The sequence below is a fragment of the Tyto alba genome, unplaced genomic scaffold (assembly GCF_018691265.1).
Source record: "Tyto alba isolate M040663 unplaced genomic scaffold, T.alba_DEE_v4.0 Super-Scaffold_26, whole genome shotgun sequence".
Lineage (NCBI taxonomy): Eukaryota > Metazoa > Chordata > Aves > Strigiformes > Tytonidae > Tyto > Tyto alba.
In genome coordinates this window covers 23597737-23611691 of record NW_024881300.1, presented here as the reverse complement: position 1 = coordinate 23611691, position 13955 = coordinate 23597737, and the positions used below count along the sequence as shown (strand labels likewise).

The 13955-nt window shown below is 49.1% G+C and overlaps 1 protein-coding gene across 2 annotated transcripts in view; it reads right to left on the bottom strand.

Annotated features, from left to right (window-relative positions):
• The window catches only part of PMFBP1 (polyamine modulated factor 1 binding protein 1), a 139207-nt gene that overhangs the window by 44592 nt on the left and 80660 nt on the right, over positions 1-13955 (bottom strand). The window contains exons 1-2 of one of the 2 annotated variants that reach the window (XM_042797360.1): positions 12046-12682; positions 9942-10065 (exon numbers count right to left, since the gene is read on the bottom strand). The exons of the other annotated variant lie outside the window; for it this stretch is intronic. Coding sequence (XP_042653294.1) covers positions 9942-9947 — 6 coding nt within the window. The 5' untranslated portion in view covers positions 9948-10065; positions 12046-12682. Of the gene's footprint in view, positions 1-9941; positions 10066-12045; positions 12683-13955 lie in introns of those variants that run through there. 2 annotated transcript variants of the gene reach the window in all.

Here is a 13955-nt window from a genome sequence, read left to right as displayed (position 1 = left end):
GCAAATCGTAACAGCTTCACCAAAATAAAAGTCAGAGCTAAATCCTCCGGCTGCACGCCTTCTCACTCTGGAAACCATTCAAGCGCGGACATTTTCTACCAGCTGCAAACTCTGCACTGGTAGGGAGAGACTCTAGCGTGCTACCTGCACAACAGCACCTCCATGCAAACACTATACCAGTAATGGGAAATTTTCCTGATGTAAAGCAGCAAGGTCACACGATGTGTCCAGGCAGCCCTCGGAAAGGCACAGCCTCTCCAGATATTACAGAGGAAAGATCAGAATTGCTCTTGCTTCGTTAGGTTTTGCCTGAGGGTTTTTCTTCCACTATTAGCTACAAACAAGGTTCAGGGTCTTGTTGTTCAGTTTTGTGCATGCAATGCAAAAAGGTGAAGGTTTACCAAGAGTAATTTGTAAATATGCTAAGACAATTCAGATATGTTTTAAAAATCCATCAGATATCCTGTGTAGTAAGTCACCTTAAACAAGAACATTGAAAAAGCTCTGTCAATACAGCAACGTCTTTTTTCAGCATAGAAATTTTACATCAACATTGGCAAAGATTCTGTGCATAAATTACACATACCAGAACATACAATGAAATTTCCTTCCCTCTAGGCACTGACACTATGTTCTCCTGCAGCCTGCCTGTGTCTCCCAGCTTTATGACCCCGATGAGATGAGCTCTCACTGTTTTTTTCCTTGTTACATTTTGATATTTCAAAGCATGGCCTGCTTCTCACTCCCATCTCCCTGCTCCACATTATTAATGAATTGGAAAGCAGACATCATTAGTTTTTGGAGACCATTTCTTTTAAAATTTACAGAACCCTTCATCTGAATCCCCAGAGCCAGTCTGCTGTTCTCATCTTAGAATCTTATTAGCATCATATCTCCTGGATCCTGCCATGCAAACTGCATTGCTATGCACTTTCTAGCACTTGACCCTTTTGCGGACGGAATTAATTTCCTCTTTGAAGATAGAGCAGCATGCTGTTGTGCTTGTTAAAGAAAGAAAACTCAGGCTAGAAGATAGGAAACAAGCAGAGGATATTCTCAGATAAGTATAGGCCACTATAAGGTTTCATACTGGCAGGCTGAGAAATAAATAGATTGGTCAAAAGAAATAATAGATTGATGGTGGTTTATTACCAGAAACATCTTCCAAAAGACCATGCAAATAAACCGACTGACAATACTCACTGGGAATTTTTGGTTTTATGGCATACTCCTTTTTAGCAGCATTTTCTTTGTCTGCAACCCTCCAGATCCTCCACCTGTTTCTGTATCCAAAATACCTCAGAATTTTGGTTGTAGAATTAATGTGAGCAATACAAAGAACCAGAATTTGCTTCCTGCTTGGGGCAATTAAAAGGTCCCTAAGCTGTATTTAAAGTGCATGAAGAAAAATAGTCCCAGTAAAAAGAGGTCTATTCTCTAAAAGAATATAATGTTTAGCAGCCCAAATACATTGATGTAATTAATACTATCCCCTCAAAAGGCACATTCCTAACACGTGGAGTAAACTAGAAAATGTAAAGTGTTTGTTGCTCAGTTTAGGCTATTTCTAGTTCCACAGGACTATTGGAAGTGAAGAACTTTCCTCATCTGCATTGTTTTTACAATTTTGGTTCTGCTGTCCAGTTTTAGCAGCAATCTTTACTATGACTTCTGTAGAGGAAATTCCTTAGCAGGAAGGCTTCATCCTTTCCATAAGCTCATTGGCAATATGTTAATAAAGAACTGCAGAAGTTTGAGTAACTTGCAAAAATACAAAGCCAAAGAGCACAGAATAGCAGAGCAAGGCCTAAACCTTCTCTGTTAGCAAAGCTACCAGACTGGACTTGGGAATTGGAAAGGGCTCCTGGATGGCTCAAACAGGAGGTGGGATGGGTCACCAGTTTAAACTGAATGTTGACTGGATTGCTCTTTTCTCATGGCTGTACAGTCTGTCCAAGTGAAAGAAGCAGAGAGGGATCCACAGGGACCACAACTCCTGGACAGCTACCCTGGAATCTTATTTTAATATCATGGAGTCTAAAGAGAGAGGAAAGCCTCCGAAGCCAGGTGGGGTCTGGAAGCAGGGCAACTCATTCGTCTCTGCACATATCTGCCCTGTCCACCAAAGCCAGCCCAGGAGTCAACCCCGGAGGTTGTCTTTGCTGTGAAGCTTGGTTCTGCCTCATTTAGCTCATACAACAGCCAAATCTCGAGAACTGCATCTAGGGATCTCTTTCTAGAAGACCAGAGCAAACGTCCGAGAAACTAACTAGTTCCTTTTCAAAGAGCCATACTCAGCAACCTACTCACCTTTCCTCCACCATGGCCTGTAGCATCAGTCTTGCTAGGAAAGCAAAATTCCCAGGCACCAATTCCTCAGGCAGTGATAGGAAGGTGCCCTGTGGTGTGTAGAAAGCCCAGACGTTCTTTACAGGTTACTGTGCTGGTAGTACTGGGTGAGTGAGTACCATGTCCATCACCTTATCCTTTACTGTGTCCTCCAAAAGAGCAAGAAGAGAACTGCTGGAGAACTGTGACTCACTCTTTTCTTCTTGTTTACCACTCGCCTTCTGAAAACGTGGGGGATGTTCGTGCAGAATTCATCAGGCAAATGGTGTTAGCAGCAGCAGCACAAGTGCCAGACACAGACTGGCAGAGAGCTTATGAATAGCACGATGAATGATCTATAGCAAAAGCCATGGGCAAGAGCTAGCCATTAGTCTGGGGCTTACTAATGCACTCTTCAAGTACATTACTCACCAATCCATCAGGCAACCTGCTAAAGAACTGAGAGATTCCAGCACTTTTAAATCTGTAGCGCAATGGCTGGCAGCCTGCACTACATGCCCTAGGTTACAAGGGCATGGAGGAAGACAATTCATTTTGTGTCATAGCCAGTATTTCTTCTTCTCCTTTCCTGTGTGTACTTAAGAAATGGACCTTCTATTATCTGCAGATTAATAGCCAGGAGAATGCTCTGGTGTCTCTGTTAACATTTACTATTGAGGAAAGCTTTCAAAGAATGCCTAACCCTTGCAGTTTTCATTATCTGGAATAAGTATGGAAATATGCATGAGAACAGATGCGATTTCTTAGTTTAAAAATAGTGCCTACAGTAGAACAATCATAGAAAAAATATACAAGACACTATTAGAACACTGGATATGACAGAATTAAGGCTGTCAGCATAATCTGGGCCCTTCTGTATAAGCATACGATATGGATTCCAATACGTGATTCTATACTATCCTGGATTTACTCATTTACAAATTGGATAGTGCACACAGAAAAGGTAATTGGTCAGTATTTCCTTTTCTCTCTCAGAACTTAGTGTGTGGCTCCAACTTGTATTTAGTGCACACTTTTCAAACCTCATGCATTGTTATTAATCTCTTTGTGGGCATTTCTATGACATTCATCATTATCTAAATTCTCCAGGAGCATTACCTAATCTCAGCATCCCTGTGAGGAAGAAGTTTTATTATCTGCACTTTACAAATGCCGAACAGGGGCAGAGAGAGATTCAAGCACTAGATGTGTCCTCTAATTTTAGGTGCTTGATTCGAGGTGTCTAGCTCTGATTTGTGAAGCACTTAACAACTTTATAGCATTTCATATGTTTCAAGCAAAACTGTGACTGCTCAGCAATTCTACAAAGAAACATCTTCATGTTCCAAGCTAAAAACTTTGAAGATAAGGACAATTAGAGCTGTCTGCGAAGGTCCTGGCTTGTCCACTGTCTCCAGTAACATAACAAACCCACGGCCGTCCCTGTCACTAAAAGCAATTCCCCACCGAGACAATTCCCACTCCACCGTCCATCATTCCTTCAACGCTTCCCGGTTTCCACAGCAGCTGGGTGAGAAATCCCACAAACAGAAACCGTCTTTGCCACACGTCGATCCCTTCACAGAGCAGTACCTGTGCCCGGGCACATCACCAAGAGCAGCGGTGTAAGGCACCCGCACAGAGAGCTGACCCCAGGCTGCCCCGTCGTGCCACGCTCGGCGGTTTGGGAATGCAGCCAGCGCGCGGGGAGCGAGGGTGGGAGAGAATCCCGGGCACTCGGGGCAGGGCTGGGGGGCGAGAAGTGTCAGCGATAAGGCTCATTCTGAAGGCAAGGTGCAGCACACCGCTAAAATATTCCTGGCAAGAATACTGAACACTGAAGCACAGAGGCTTTTGTGTTTTTCAAGGAAAGATCGGTGAGGTTCCCCCCTGCAGCCTTGAACAAGTCATGTGTTCTTTACTGTTAAATTAATTTTTGGCAAAACTGTTTTTTTTTTTCCAGAAATATTAAAGAAAAATCATGCCAAGACAAAAATGAATGTAGAAAATTCCAGGTTTAAAGCGGATAAAGAAATGGTAAGCAACGAAAAAGAGAATCTTGTAATGGAAAATGTAAATATTACCTTTATGTGACAAAAAAAGTTAATATTTACATGGAAATTAAACACAGGAACTTCCAACATTAAAATTTAAATAGTAAATTGACTTTGAACACATAGTTCTAGGCACACTTTTAACCTTACCTTGCCACAGTTGAAGTCTGTCATACCAAAACCCTCCCTGTTTTCCTCCTTAATCCTGTTTTTGCCAGCCATAGCCGCTTGGACATCTGTTTTAACTGAGAGATGTATTTAGGACTCTGGGCAGAGGTAGGAAATGCTACTCATGTCCAACATGGGTGGATTCATGTTGCAGTAAGCACCTTAGATTTCTCATTTCATGGCTCTTGAACACCCAGATTTGCAATTCAAAATGACTGACATATTTTAGTTTGTTTTCCTTTTTTGGAGTTAGTCTGAGAGTAAGAGAAAATAGGGCAACCTGATGCAGAAGGCATGTGCAAAGTAACCTGAATGAGCTCTTCTGCATTGCCATCCTTGCCCCGTGCCCCTGCCCTGGCCAGCCCGACCCCCCCACATGCACGAGTGGACATCCACACCCTGTGTTTTGGTGTTTACTTAGCAGGCTTAAAGTCGTTCTTTGCTTTATTTTAAAAAGTCTTTTTAAAATATTCTAGTGTAGGACAATTCACTAGGTATTTCAACATTTTGTGGGAGAACACCCCGAAGCCTTGGTCTAGTTTCTTCTGCTGTGCTTGGCCGGGTCTTTGTGGAGGTGAAGCCGTGTGCTAGAGCAGCGTCTGAGTACCCAGCCATGCCGGACTCCGCACACTGCCCATGCCACCAGAACCCATGCTGCTCCTGTCTGAATTCTGTTAGCACCTTGCCCGGGCACTTACTGCATTTAAAACATCCATCAGTGTATTCACTGATGGCTTCCACAACTTCACAATGAAAGGACTTGACCTGAGGGTGCAAACGGCTAATACAGCATGTATGAATCCAGCGTGACAGTCTGTGCAGACCAGCATACTTCAGAAAAGCAACAATCCAGTCTCGTGGGACAGAAGTGCTTTTGTTGGCTCCTGCTACAGTATGAATTACTCAAATTGCTTTGAACAAGAGTACTCCATGCCCACTCGTAATAGCACAGTACTCTCCGCTTCCCCTCTCTCATTCCCCAAGAGCTCCTGCTTCCCCACCACGACCTTCCTCTGCCCTCTAGGACCACCTCCAGCTAGCTGCCTATTAGGGAATCTCATCTCCAGCTCTAGCACCACCACTTCAGATGTGCCACTGCTGAGGAGCTGGCAGCGTATGTCCTGTGTCATCACCATGTCATCACACAGGCTTTCTTCCAGGACCGGGCTTTCAATGCACAGATCAACTGGTTGAGCATGGGAACAGCTATGCTGCTCTGAAGCTGACTGCCTAAGCTCAGGGTCAGTTGGAGCAGAGACTTGGTACCTGAAAGCAGGCAGGACGTACCTCTTCTTTTGCCTTTTTCTGGCTGTGATTTGCTTACCTGAGTCGAATATCTGACCAACAAATATGTTGCTCTTTAAAAACCACCTGAAACCTCAGTTCTTGTTGCTCCATCATTTGTCCTGGTAAAGTCAGGCTGAAGCAAAAAAAAAGAAACCAAACCACTACTGGAAAAGTACAATAGAAACCTGAGATGTGGCCTTGGTGACTGAGTCAGGGTTTGAGCAGATAGAGAGAAAGCATGTGAGAGCTGGGGTCTGCGACAAGGCATCAGCTCTCTGTGTGCTAGGTTATGCAGAAGACTCATGTGAAAAAACACAGACTTAAGTCTCTGGTCCCATTTCTTTCCTGCAGCAGAATAGTCTCTGGCTTCTTCAAACAGCCTGATCCTGGTCACTCCCAAGTCCCTCTTGACTGAACCTGTTTGAAAGACTCAGTACATCACCATCCCAAGGAAAATCTTAGTCTTATCTGCCTCATCATTCCTGGTCTGGCAGAGAGCTGAATCCAGGCTGCAAGTCCTGGTCCAGGGAGATATCCATACATCCTCCTGAGGCACCAGCATGAGGGCCACAGTCCTCACAGATATTAAAAATGAGCATCCTTCAGATTCATAAGAATAGCTGGAGGAAAAAGATGCAACAACCTGCTCCTCCCTATGCTAGTCTGCCCTGATGTAAGAGGGCTCCATGGACAGCACAGAGGTCAAGGGCTCAAAACAGTGCCAGTCAGCCCCATCTCCCTCTTTCAGGAGAGACTTTATGAAACAGCACAAGATACCATGGAAAATCTGGGTACGTGGCTACTCCAGGTAAACCCTTGTCAAAATAGGAGGGCAGGATGCTAGTGATGAGCAAATACAGAGGATGAAGAGATCTAATTTCTGGATCTCAGTGTCTGGCCCGTGGGGCCCTGCCCCGTGGCGCTGGCAGCCCTTCTCTCCGGGCACGAGGCAAGGAGCCACCAAGCCAGCCAGCCCCCGAGACCTGGAACTGCGTGTGCCTCCTCCTCCTCCTCCTCCTCCATTCCCAGCACCTGCACGCGCTGCAGCGCACGCAGGGCACGAGGGCAATTCCTCAGCCCTGGAGAGCACCGCCGAGGCACTCCCTGCCTCGGAGGTGGGGCATGACACAAAGGAACTGAAATCAGTTTTCTGGGAGCTACATTAGCGCTGCCTGCTTTGACCTGAGCTACCTGGCTTCAAAGCCCCAGAGAGATGCCTTGGGCTGTCTTGGCCCTCTCCAAGAAGATCTTCATCTGCCTGTGACTTGCGCTTCAGATTCCGAGTGTGGAGAACTGTGAGGAAACCCAGCACGTGGGCTGTGTCTTGGAAACTGAAGACACACCAACAGCCATTTCTCCACGCGGTAATATATTAATGTTTGCAGCATGCAAGCCATACCCAGAGCTGTGATCTCCACCTTTTGAATTTCTCCTGTTTCTCTGTCCTTGTCCCTTGTTCTCTGCTCTTGCTCCCAAACAAGGGAGTCAAAACTGTAAAGAATGATTCAAGGCATCGGTGAGCACAGAATTAGCACAATAAACAGGCCTGTTATGCAGAGTGACCCCTCGGTAATCAGCTGCAAGACTATGCAGGTTTCCACTGCTGGGACAGAAATGAGGAGGGGCACACAGCCATGAAATGGGAGCAGTAGGCATTCATTCACCTTGAAGGCTTCCCCGTGCATGAACTCAGGCGCACACACAGAGCAAACACAGCTCGGCTGTTCCTGTGGGGAGCTCTCACCCTCAGGCTAGCCCTAAAGCAAGCATTAACCTACTTATTGTGCCCTTGGGCACTTTGAAGGGTGGGGAAGCTGACTATTTGGGGAGCAAGGTGAGCAGATCGCAGCATTTCAGTGCAATAGCCTATGATCACCTGAGAGCCACAGTAGGAATTTCCTATCATTTTGGTGGAGTTGGGGGAGAAGCAGGGCACTCTCCTGTCCCTGTTTTTCAGCCATCTCCTCACATGATTAGACAAATTGTAACTTTATTAAAACAGAAATGTCACTGTTTTAGGAGACCAATTGCTATGGCAGCTTTGAAACCTTCAGCCAACTCCTTCCTTCTACCAGTAAAGGCCCAGGTGGAATCACCTGTATCACGCCTGCTGTTCTGCCCACCTCGCAGGATGAGGTAGAGGAGAGGGATGTGGCCACCCGCCCTGCTCACAACGCACCCTCAAACCTCAGCTGCCCTCGAAAGAGCGAAGCGCCACCTGCCAAGGCGGGGAAAGCACCAAGAGCTCCCGTCTCGTGCACCCAGGCTCACTCAGGCTTTGCTGGCCAAGCAGCACTCGTCCCTTCAGCAGATTCATCCCGCACCTCTTGTTTTCCCTTGCTTACCACCAAACTCAGAAAACCTGACATTGGCCTGACTGTCACCCCGAATCTTCAGGAACTAACATTAGTATTTCCATTCGGACATATGACCACAGAGGCAGTAGGTACTGTTGAAATTTTTAGCACCAGACATCACAGTGCCGCCTTTGAAACACACATACCTACATGCTAGAACAGAAGGTCCTAGTCCTTCTTGGTCTGGGGACAGTGCTGTGACAAGAGTCAAAGGCAGAGACAGAGAAAACGGAATCACTGAACTGGCAAAGAAAGCGGGCATCCCTGAAATAAGGGCCTGGGGCAGACAGAACACGAGGAGTGACAGACAGTACATGGCCCTGGGTGAGCAGGAGCCGTGGACACCCAAGGCAAATAGGATGGGCAGATGGGCGAGCAAAGGGGAGAGCACCAGCTGAGAGCAGGGCGCTGAATCATGCCAGGGATGGGCTATAAAGATATGTCGGGCCTTTGCTGAAGAGCTTTCACCTACAGCTGACAATGTTTATGTCCTTTACACCTCGGAATGTAGGTTTCGAAAAGGAACACATGGTTCTAAGGAAAAGAAACCCCAAATCACTTCAGCTAAAAGTCTAATCCTACAAAATCCACTCCTTCAGTTACTGAAGCAAAATGTAAGTAGCTGGCTGAATTTCATTGCGCTAAGGTATTTAACCATTAAATTCCCAATCAGAGTTATGTCTACAAATACAGATCAGTCCCAGTGCCCACAGCAGAGAGAGTACCAGAGGCCACGAACAGGACGTGTTCAGGACCTTAACATCAGGCTGAACCTTGGGAAGGATCCTGATTTTCATCTGGGTCTGCAGCATCCCATCTTGTTTTTCTGAAGATGCTATTCATACAGAACTGCTTCGTTTCCTGAGTCTGCAGGGCGTAGACAATATCCGCCTGTAGCATCTTTGATATTTTTGAATCACGCTATACAGAATTATGCTGTACAGTCTCACCTCATTGCGTCTTTGGCTCCATTTGAACCCAGGTCCAGTGGTCTGACTGCCATCCTAGTTTTATCTAGACTAGGAACAAAGGAACTGCACATTACAGCCTATCCATCCGACTGTTTTTCATTGTATATATTTTCTCTGTCCTACAAGTGATCAGCTTGCTTCCTTTTAAAGCCTGCAGTCAGCTTTAATCTACTTAGCTGGGATTAATGAGAGATTTGTTAAAGATTTAAAGATTTTACACACTTTGCTTACAACTGTTGTTATCTACAACCATCAGGCAATAAGCCCCATGCAGACAAGCCGTTCTTAATGTCAGGCACATCCATCAGGTGTGCCAAGGCTGGTAACACGATGCTGACGGCTGATGCCTGTTGCTGGCAGACCGGTGCCTTCACAGACTTGTTCAGAAAGCAGCGCTCAGACCTCTGCCTGCACCTTGCCCTTCTTGTGCAAAACTTGTGGGACAAAGCTGGCCGCTCAGAACGTGGGTGACTACACTGGCATCAACAGCTCACACTGTCACCGAGATCAATACCAGTAGGACTGGAAAATCAGAAGTGTACATCCCACCTAGGCTAGAACTGCCTGATACTGCGTGCCTTACCCAGGAGAGAAGGGAACTGGAGGTCCTGGTGGTTACCTATTACTGTATCCCACTGCTTAAACCAGCATTTGTACTTGCAACAACAGGTAATGTTAGTAGGCACATGGCTAAACTATGCTCTGTTGGGGGAGGCCCCCATGTACAGAGAAGCCTCAGGCACAAATCTGCTGGATTAGTGTTTCAAACGGCTTACCTCCATCAAGGTCCAAAAAGCAAGAACTGCAGACAAAGGCCCCGGGAAGTCTCAAGGAGAGAGCTGCAGAGAATCCTTCCAGCACCGCAGGAAGGGAACCACAGAGGCCAAGTACAGGAAAACACTGGAAGAAAGCACCAAGGGTTTGTCAGGTGCACTGTTCAGCTGGCAAAAACCACCAGCTCAGTAGAACCACAGACAATAAACAACTGATGATGTGTGAGGGATTCCCGATGCTACCGTCGCTTGTTACTTGACCTACAAAGACCAGAAAATCTTGTCTGGTGGATATGAAGTTTCAGAGCACGTGCTGGATGAACTTTCATTCTCCTACCCCAGAGAAGCCGTTTCATCCCCAAATCCAAAGCCCGGGACGTTCACCAGTCCTCAAGTGCAGCCTCAAAGAACATAAGAGAACGTTCATGAGTTTTGGTGGTTTTATAAAAACACCAAAAAGTGACACATAAGTAGAAGGCCCTGCCCACAGGAAAGGGATGAGGGGGGAGTCCTCCATCAGGCAGCTCTTCGTGGGGACAGCAGGGCAGATGAGGAGGGCAGGGCTCCCAGGGAGCCCTGTGCCCTGGAGAGGGAAGGTGAGGTATCAGGGAAACCTGAACTGTGCACTGTGCCCTGAGAAGGAGAAGAGAACTCTGCTGCTTCTCCGGTCCCACGTTTGTTGGTATTCTCCTTGTGCCACGTGGGTTAGAAGCGGTGGCAGGGAGGGGGCACCAGGACCAGCACCCTGCGCAGAGCGGAGCACGGCGGGGTGAGCTCCAGACAGAGCTGTGGGTTCTCCCCAAACAGAGACTGAATTCCCGCTGATGCCTGGAAATTGCTCCGCAGCCAGAGGTTCTCCTCCCACCCCACGGCCCCAGGCCTTGGTGCTGGCCAGCCCTGGAAGGCTGCCTGCCGCAGGTACCCTCTGGATAACCAGCTCGGGTCCTGGTGCAGGGTTTGCTGATTCTACACCAAACACCCCAACGAACAAGTAAACAGATGTTCTCCTCTCCTTTCCAGCTCACAGGAGCTCTTGTGATGAGCGCAGCTGGGTGGTTTGCCTCGAGGTTAGAAACGTCCCTGGCTCCTGACACTGCAGGGCCACGGGTCCCCGCGCTGTGGGATGTTCCCCAGGGCTACCACACCATTCCGTCCCACAGCCCTGGGCCCTCCCTGCTGCCTTAGCTCCAGCGCGCCCCACAGAACACCCTGCCTCCCGCTGCCCTCAGCGGGCACACCAGCCACCCCCGCTGGCCCTGATCCTGCACAGGCTCCAGGTCAGACTCAGCTACTTCTCTGCTGACTGCACTAGTGAGGACCAGCACGGGGGACGGTCACCCCTCAGTGCTGGAGGGAGCAACAAAGTGGAGCGATCATAAGCAAAAGGTGCTTTGGAGTCTGGATGTGCTGCTGCCTCTCACTTGCTTGTCGAGATGGAAGACATGACAGTTTTGCCTTCTTTATACCTGATGCAGAGGGTCCTTTTATATTCCCACACCAGGAATCCCACAGTCACAGATGAAATCATGGTTTATGAATTCACTACTTTGTACTGGAGACGTTCAGTATGACATACACTGTCAGAGTCAAGACCCACACCTACTAAATAAACCATATAAAGACACATTATTTTGAAATCGATTGAAAACGAGAGATTCACCTGTTTAGATGGTATCTAACACCAAAAAACTTGTTTTGAAACCAGAGAGACAAACGTGTGCCTTTTTTACAACTGAAATGCAGATTCTCAAGAAAAGCAAATCACACTTTCCAGCCCAAAAGCCCTTTCAGGAACCTCCCAGAGCTCAGGAAGGCTGATGCTGAGCTGCCTCGACCCCTGGGCTCGCCCACCCTCTGCTCCTTGCTGGACACTGCCTGGAGCGGGCAGGCTGTGACCCACGCAGCAGAGCCACGCCACCGCCACGCAGCAGCATTCCATGTGCCACTGCCTTTTGCTATTTACCCTCTCCCGGCACAGACAGCTCCGAGCAGTGGCGTCCCCATGTGAAATAGCCTACCTGCTTTCTCCCGATGCTCCCAAGATCTCCAAACACCCAGAGGAAAAAAAAAAAAAACAACAAACCAAACACAGAAAAAGTCTTGATACCTGTCCTGCATTTCCAGATATTCCAGAGACCTTTTCAGTGCTGAAGCTGAACACTGCTGGCTCTGGGCAGGAAACTCAAGGGCTCTCCAGTGGCACTGGCACCCCTGCACTGACCTTGCAGCTCCTCCGAAGGTCAGGCGCGGGTCTCTGACTCAGAGCACAAGTTGGACGTGGCGCATTGCAAATAAGCCGTAATCCCACGGTGCCTGTCGGAGGCAGGCGCCTCGGCGCAGCTCCCTGATGCACACTGTGCCCCCGGGGCTCCGCGGCCGCCGAGGGACAGCCCCAGGGGCAGCCCCAGGGACAGCCCCAGGGACAGCCCCAGGGGCAGCCCCAGGGACAGCCCCAGGGACAGCCCGAGGCAGAGCCAGGCTGAGCCAGCCCGCCCAGGACCCCCCGGCCACCGCCGTCCCTGCGCCAGCCAAACGCCTCCTGGAGAAGTTCGAAGGGAGCAGGTGGGGGGCTTGGCAGAGGGAGAAATGGAAAATAAACCGAGGGGGACAGGGCGGGAAGGGGGGCTTGTTTCTCATTAATGAGCGTTTGAGCTGCTGATCTCAAGGAAGACTTTGAAAAGAAAGCGCAGAGCCCTCCTGGCAGGGCAGTCAGCCCAGCTGCCCTCCCCGCGTCTCACTTTTTATAAATTCTGGGAAACACTTTTAGACAGACACTGGCACTCATAAATTATACAACTCATTTGCATATTCCAGTCATGAGACATTATGCAAATGTGACCCGATTTGCATAATGGATTCCTCTCGTCGCTTCACTTGCTTCATGCCTTTAAAAAACAAAATGAAATAAAATGAAAGCACGAGAAGGTGAAAGCAGCAAGTTCCCAGCATTGCTGCGTCTCCTCCCAGCCGCACCGTCACTCACCCTCACTTGCGGCAGAGATTGGGGTGAGGGAGAGCGAAAGCAAAAAAACAAAGCCCTCACATGGCTTATTTCTCTCGTAATTACAACGAACTAACTTTCCCCTGGTTGAGATGCTTCACCCCAAGTGACGTTATCTGAGCCAATTAAGGGAACGCGAAGGAGCCCCGGAAGGCAGGAGGAGCCCGTAACCGGCAGCGGCGTGCCGGTGCCCCACCTCAGCGGCTGCAGGGTGCTCGGGGTGGGGACCCTGCAGGGGCTGGTCACCCCGCGCTGTGGCAAGCCTGGGGGGGACGGCTTCCTTGCTCCAACTTGGAGAGAGCTCTCCTTTCTGAAAGGAGGGTGGGTGGGAGAGGCGAGGGGAGGGGTTGCTCTGATTGTTCATAGCAAAATATAGCGGTGACATGTCGGGAGGACGAGGCAGGAGTGCGTGAGCCACCCCCAGCCGCACTCCAACAGGCGGACTGCCGTCCGTCCATCCCTCCGCAGTCGCTGGTTTTGCTGCGGGCTCTTCCCTGCCCCCCTGCACCAGCGCGAGCGGCAGAACCGTGCCAAGCGGCTGGCGTCCGTACCCTGTGGGAAAAGTTAACTGTAATTCTTCAGCTTTTAAAATCAATTAACCCGTGTGTTAATTAACATCAAGTCGACGGGAGGAGGAGGAGGAGGGGAGAGCGGGAGGGAGGAGGGAGGAAAAGAGCTGCAAGGGCGGATGGCAGCGGAGTTGGCACAGTGCCATCCATTCAGTGGCAACGCCACAGCTCCCTGCGATCGCGGCAGCGGGTATATGTTACGGGGGCCCTGTGCGCGGGCCAGACAGTGCGGTAAAGCCCAGGGAGATTATCCAGACCCCCAGGAGCAAACGGCAGGCAGCGACCGCAGGCGCGAGTGCCAGGATTACAGACCAGGCTCCTCCGCCGCAAGCCCTTCCTCGGACGCACGCCGCTGTGGGGCCGGGGACTCCCCCACCGGCACCGCACAACTCGGACTTTCAGCACTTTTTCCCCCCTTTAAACGTCATTCTGCCGCAGTGGAGCCAG